The sequence below is a fragment of the Ciconia boyciana genome, chromosome 4 (genome assembly GCF_034638445.1).
Source record: "Ciconia boyciana chromosome 4, ASM3463844v1, whole genome shotgun sequence".
Taxonomy (NCBI): domain Eukaryota; kingdom Metazoa; phylum Chordata; class Aves; order Ciconiiformes; family Ciconiidae; genus Ciconia; species Ciconia boyciana.
Window position 1 is genome coordinate 12,068,334 of NC_132937.1, and position 7,342 is coordinate 12,075,675.

At 41.0% G+C, this 7,342-nt stretch overlaps 1 protein-coding gene across 3 annotated transcripts in view; it reads right to left on the reverse strand.

Annotated features, from left to right (window-relative positions):
• The window catches only part of ZFR (zinc finger RNA binding protein), a 49,779-nt gene extending 42,437 nt beyond the window's left edge, over positions 1–7,342 (reverse strand). For all 3 annotated transcript variants that reach the window (XR_012042003.1, XM_072858744.1, XM_072858745.1), the window contains exons 1-2: positions 7,233–7,342; positions 6,855–6,939 (exon numbers count right to left, since the gene is read on the reverse strand). Coding sequence is in view for 2 of the 3 variants with exons in the window: in XM_072858744.1 (XP_072714845.1) it covers positions 6,855–6,939; positions 7,233–7,269 (122 nt within the window). In the remaining variant the exon portion in view is untranslated. The remainder of the gene's footprint in view (positions 1–6,854; positions 6,940–7,232) is intronic.

Genomic DNA, 7,342 nt, shown 5'->3' on the forward strand with positions numbered 1-7,342 from the left:
CTAATTGCTAATGGATAGCTAAACCATATACTATCAATAACTCATCTCAAAGATGAATATCCTCATGTTTTCAATACACCCTTACTGCTTTGTTCATTTTCACATTTAGTCTCACTACCTGATTGAAATCCAATCAAATTCTGCAACGTTTTCCTCACTGTACATCACAACATAACTGCAAGTGCCTGTAACAGCAATGCAAATACATGCTCTATATGTACCTCTCTTTACTCAGTTGCACACAATGGACAGCTCAATGCCTATACCGCTTCCTTCATTATCAAAACACTGATTTTATTCAAGTCTTGTTAACGGCCATGTTCACAATGATAACGCAAGACAAAAAGAACTGAGCTTCAGATGCTACATCTGCCTGAAAAAGTACCAAATACTAAAATTTTCCCTTTCAAAATCACAGAATCAAAGAATGCCTGAGGTTGGACGGGACCTCTGCAGGCCATCTGGGGGTCCAACCCGCCTGCTCAAGCAGGGCCACCTAGAGCCAGTTGCCCAGGACCATGTCCAGATAACTTTTGAATATCTCCAAGGAGGGAGACTCCACAAGTTCCCTGGGCATCCTGTGCCAGTGCTCAGTCACCCTCACAGTAAAAAAAAAAAAAAGTTTCCTGATGTTCAGAGGGAACCTCCTGTGTTTCAGTTTGTGCCCATTGCCTCTGGTCCTGTCACTGGGCACCACTGAAAAGAGCCTGGCTCTGTCCTCTTTGCATCCTTCCTTCAGGTATTTATATATATCGATAAGATCCCTCCTGAGCCTTCTCATCTCTAGGCTAAACAGTCCCAGTCTCCAGTATGTCCTAGTGCAAGAGCACTGGGGATCCCAGAACTGGACACAGGGCTCCAGGTGTGACCTCACCAGTGCTGGGTTAGAGAGGAAGGATCAGCTCCCTCAACCTGCTGGCAATACTTGGTCTAATGCAGCCCAGGATGCCATTTGCCACCTTTGCTGCAAGGGCACATTGTTGGCTCAAGTTCAACTTGGTGTTCACCAGGACCCCCCAGGTCCTTTTCTGCCAAGCTGCTTTCCAGCTGGGTGGCCCCCAGCATATATTGCATTCAGTGCATGGGGTTGTTCCTCCCCAGGTGCTGGACTTTGCACTTCCCCCTGTTGAACTTCCCGAGGTTCCTGTCAGCCCATTTCTCCAGCCCACTGAGATCTCTCTCTCTGGATGGCAGCGCAACCCTCTGGCACATCAGCCACTGTTCCCAGTTGTGTGTCATCAGCAAACTTGATGAGGGTACACTCTGACCCATCATCCAGATCATTAATGAAGATGTTGAACAGAAAAAATGCTAAAATTGGCAAGTTGTCTATAAAAGGAAAGAAACTTCACTAGTATGGAAAATTGTATTCAATTCTTAAAACATTCTATATTTCCTGCCTTAAGCTACTATTTTGCTTTTCTACGTACCAATAATGCAACTACACTTTAACCTACTGTTGTTGCATTTAAGTAGCAGACAAAATTTTACACATAATTTAACACCCCAGAGTTAAGCCTACAACCATCAATGCATTTTGAGGTTACAACTACAAAGGACATAACTATACCATTAACAGAAAAGCTTTCCCAAGTGCTCGGTTCCTAAAGACACGAGCCTGTTGCAAATTTAAACTAGTTGGCAGACTTCCCTCCTAAAAATGACAAAGGCTCCTCTGATTAGTGAGGTACCTTTCCTCCCCAATTACCACCACCTCCTCTGTCTCCCCATCATTAGTCAACTGCAATACTGGCATACAGCCCATGTTAACAAACCCAGAGCCCCTTATTGCCTTTCTAATAATGCTGACATATCTCCTTTGAGAGTGGGACCTCACTGATTTGAAAATAAGTCTATTAAAATCTTTTTATAAACAGCAGTAACTTACTGGAGGCTCCTTGTGTACATTAAATAAGCTAGAACAGCATGTTTAAGATAGCACTTAAGACTAACATAGATTGAACAAAGGAAAATGAGCACCATGCAGCTCAATCATATTCAGTGAAGTCCCTTTTGCTAAAAAGGCATATCCTTTAAGATGCAATGCAACTCAAGATAGCATGGGCATAAAATTCACAGAAAGAAAGCATTTGGAGTTTTTATACTATGATATATGTACATCCATCCTATGATAAAACTATGATTACTTTCATTCCCCATGCATTTTAGAACGGGGTGCATATAACACAATACTGTAAGATGAATAAACTTATGTTAAGAAAAACATTTAAGTCTATGGTACATTTTCACTTCAGAATAAGCCTTAAGTCCTACTCAGTATTGTCCCTATCTTCTTGTTGTCCACCAGTACATGTCTGAATTATGTTTAGTGATACTTTAAGCTTGGTCTAGTAGGCCTGTGTGGATTATAGCCCTAACATCTCTGAAAGGCTGAATACTTCTGAAACCAGTATGTAGTTGAAGAGGAGGTAACTGGGGCAGACACTGAAGACAAAAGTAAAGTTAATTAGAAGTACTAGCAAATGTGAAAAAACACTCCACCTCCAAACAATTCTCAATAGCCAACTTATCCATCCACAACATTTCACCTTCCTTTGCTGTTCTGCACCAGTCTCGAATATCCTGTAACATTGCACGCTGCACTTGAATGCCAAACTAGCAATAACTGCAAGAGTTCAGTTCCATAGGGCTGCCTAGAAGACTGCATCTTAACCTAAACTCACAGGCACTGTGATTGGCTCTGGACCCTAACTGCTACAATTGCCTTTATCTGTGAAGGCTCACCACACTTCGTAATATTCACACTACTTGATAGCAATTCAAAGTTATCAAATCACTCCTAACTACCCAATAATCGCCCATCTGTGACCCATCTCATTAGAGCAGGAACACAGTATGAACATCACGAAGATGAAACTCAGACACTCAAAGATTCTTTATCTTCTTAACAGAAACCAAAATCTTAACACAAGGTTAATTAAATGAGACCACCACATTTGCACACTTCTGTGTCCAAACATTTCTCCAAGTCCCTATCTCTCCATCAGCATCCTCACATTTCAGTCAACCAACTTTAAAATAAAAGCATAACTATGCCTCTTCTCCAGCACTGAATCAAGAATGCTAATATTTTTTACATGTGAAAGACAAGCCAATATTAGGTTGTTCATTTCAAACTGAATAGACACAGTGGTTCAGGTAGCCTACAGAGCATGCGCGCGCACACACACACAAAGAGGACTAGTATCACCAAATTCCATATTTATTTCAGGCGCCTAAATAGATGGATTAATACAGTTACTTATTTAAGTAACAGATAAGTTTTGAATTGCATGCAGGTTTATAACCCTAGGCCCCAATACCACCACTAGTAGAAAGTACAAGAGTATTGCAATGTTCAAAGAAGTTTCCTGCATTGGTATTTGCATAATCTAATGCTTCTCTCATTAAGTCATGATGTTATTACTGGGTAGTGCACACAAAGAATTTTGAATGAGCAGGGCAGCAGCAAATTTTATGCAGCAACAACACTGAAACGAACAAGAATGCTTCTAATCCATTATTTACAGGTTTAAAGGGTACTTAGCTCTTTTGCTGCCTTTGATTAAATATGAAATGAGTTAAGATTTCAAGTGTGCTTTATGAAAACTAGTATTTATGAACTAATAAAAACAGACATCTATTCCCTTTCTTCTAGTCAATTCAGGGAACTATACTGCTTACACGGTTACAACAGTAAATATGTTATCAACTCCTGCACACAGTACTCATGAATTTCCCAAATCCAAGATCTAACATCTGAGCAGCTACCAATCTGGCCTTTATAACTGCTTCAAATATCAGTATTTAATGTTAAGATTATATTCCTTGGACAAATTTTAATTTATCCTTCACATGAAGGATGAGGGAGTATTTAAATGATCCACCATGGCCACGCATAAACTAGAATCACAGGAAGACACAGTGATTTCTATGCCAATAACAGCTTTGTAATCTTTTCAATTGTTGATTTTAAGAAGCTATTTCCTTGAACTCAATAGTTCTAATATGTTGTCCCTTCACTACTATTAATGCAAATTAGAATATTGTCATTTTGAGAAACTGGAATTCCAACAGGGTTTATACTGGTCTACAACAAGTCTAGAATTAAATAGGGAAAACCTTTACCACAAGCACCTTTCAAATATCATTTAGTTAATATAGCAGATTTTTCTCCTTTGAAATTATTTATCAGAAACTATTCAGACTCTCTTCTTTCTGATGCAAAGTTGGTTTTGGGTTTTTTTTCTTCTGCATGTCTCCAGCTGAAGATTTAATAGTTTCATACTTTGATATATTCCAAGAAAGGCTTGTATCCTAAAAAGAATTACACAGATTTTTTTTGCACTTAGCTGAAGTAAGTGCTGAAATCAACAGAATTTTATATATTATCATTAGGGAGCACTGACCGAGATTCCTTTAAAGTTGCAGCCTAAAGTTCTGATGCACTGGGATAATTTTTGACCACCATTTTGTCAAGAGAGAACCCAAAAAAATGTGACTAATAATGTGTTTATTATGAAAGTTTCTGTTACTTGCTATAAAAACTACAGCACTAGGACTTCTAAATGGCATATATCAAAAAACTAAGGCCTTCAGTTTCAAGTGTCTGATTTGCTCTCCTAAAACAACTTGATATTTTGAGCAACTTTTTAAAAAACCGTGGATTAGTCCTGTGGCCAGAATTTTTTTTTTTTTTTTTTGAGACTCACCTATGCATTAACTATGCAGATAAACACCCATTATCCATTTCTTAATGGATAATGTATGGTTGTATCCATCCAACATCCATTTGTTATTCTATAAACTGTTACTTTGAATACTGGTAACAATCTTAGAGGACTTGTTGCAATATTAAATCTTTTATTATCTTCCCCTGCCACCACTATCTTTCTCAAATATACTGGAGTGGAATATACATTTTGTAGAACTCCATAAACAAGCTACTAAGGACCTGCCAAATCTACTTCATGAATGTAAGCTCCCTTTTTAGACATTTTAAGTGACTCCTGTGTTTTCTGCTCAAAATATTAAATTCATTCTTATGAAAGGACTGCTTTAACACCGATTGCTGTGTCTCTTCGCTTTCAGATGTGGTAAATATACAAATCATTTATAGGATGCAGAGTCTTTTACTGAGACACAAATGGAATAGTATCTTGTGCTTGTGATAGCAAAGGAAAAAGTTTCTTTCAATCAGTTTTTCCATTTTCTCAAGAACACATTTAGGATTAACTATGAAAAGAGTTTTGAACTTGAACTTTATTCCAATTATACATTTTTATATTGCAATTCAAAAAGAAATTTCAAATGAGTTGTTCAGGTTCTTAAGTCTATAGACCACCTCAGCTCCACAATAAAAGGAATAATAATTTTTTTAAAATTAATCTCCACTTTAAAACTGCAGATATATGGATCTCAGTTCATTATTCACTTAAAGATTGTTTGTTTACTTACAAAAAAAAAATTCCTCTATGCTATTTAGAGACTCCTTCATACTCCATGATGACCCAGTTTCAAATTTCACTATAACTATCAAGTAAAACATAAACATACTGTGAGCACCTAATCTTAAAAGAACTAGAAGACAAGCTAAGTTTAATCCTCTCCTTTAACTATTATACATTGGAGTAAATGAAAATTAATGTACTTCATGTCCATTTCCAAGAAAGGATAGAAAGAATAGACTGGGAGTCATTCCAAGACTCCCATAAAACTGTATATTCCTGAAACTATATCAGGTATGCAATTTTGATTAGCTAGTTAACAGTAGCACACATCTGCATTTGTTTGATAATAACCCCTCATATATTTGCTTTATTCTTCTGTTTTTCCCATTAACCAAGACTTAGGAGTCAAGGAAGGTCTTCATTACAGATTTATGAAACAAATAATGTAGTTTCAAATGTGGACTTCAAGATGCTACTCCAATACAAGACAAAAACGTGAAGATGTTCCTGATTGTATCTGGTTTTTGCCAAATTAATAAATTTGATTTCAGAAAAAGTGAGAGATGCTACCAATTACTTTTTTACACTCCGATACACAATTTGGATGCACAAAGAGTACAAAGATACAAAGATTTAAGGCAGTATGTCTATACAAGATGTACAGTTACAGGTCCCTGAGCTCCACTATAAGACCTGCTCCTGGTCTTAGATATCCAAGTAGAAAATCTTTTTAAAAGGTGCCTGGCCCTGAAAGTACCTTCTCTACTTTGAGAGACATTAATTATAACATTGCTTCAGTGGAATGAGAGTACCCTGTATTTTCTAGGGCTTCAGCTCTTCCCTTATCCATCCAGTCTCCCATAGGTTGGGTTGGTGTCATTTTAACCTATGTTAAAAAGGATTCCATCCTCCCGTACTGATATAGGGGGAGGCAAAGACTTGTGGAGCAAGCCCCATCTTCCCTGAAGCTGAAGGAGAAGGGCCCAGGGGCGGCAGACGGTAACTCGCTGGTGTTGTTGACTGTAAGTGGCCATTTTAATTTAAGGGCCTTGGGACCTGATGCTGCCGCTGATTCTCTTCCTCCTCCGTGGTGCCCGGCTCCACCTCCCCACCCTCACACCACTGAGGATACAGGAAGGCCCTTACCAGGAGGATAAAAAAACCACAGCCACGGGCGGGGCAAACAAGTAGAAGGGCCCCAAGCACAACCATCCCAGAGGAGTGGGGTGCAGAAGACGAACCCCACACGGGGCAGGGGATGGGAGCAGTCCCGGACACTCACCCCCGAGGGGGCGGGAAGATCCAGGTCAGGGACACGGGACCAGAGGCGAAGAGGGGAGAGGTGGCTCCGGGCCCGGACAGAGGGAGCGGCGGGGCAGGGCAGGGAGGGGTCGCGGCGGTTACCTATACTGGGCAGCAGCCCCGCTATGGGTGAACCCAAAGTAGTTGCCGGTGGCCATTTTGGCATCTTCTCCCAGCCGGCTGGGCACTGTGGCGACGATAACCAAGAGGCGGCGGCGGCAGTCGGGGCCATGACAGGAGGCCCAGGAGGAGGAGGAGGAGGAGGAGGCGGCGGCGGCGGCGGCGGCGGCGGGGGGGGAGGGGGGCAGGCAGACAGGAGAGAGAAAGAGCGCGCGAGCGCCAGGTCAGACACGGCGCCTCAGGACCCCCCTCCCCGTTCCCCTACCCCGCGCGGGCCGCATCCCCTCCCCCTCAGCGCCGACCCCCCCGCGCGCACAGACACAAATAAACACTAAATAAACACTGACCACCGTTACTTACCATAGGTGAACGAAACTACCGGGCATATAGGAATCATGAGTCCAAGCTAGCAGCGACAATGGGGGCTGAACTCTCACTCTCACTCTCACCCCCACCCCCTCCTCCTCCTC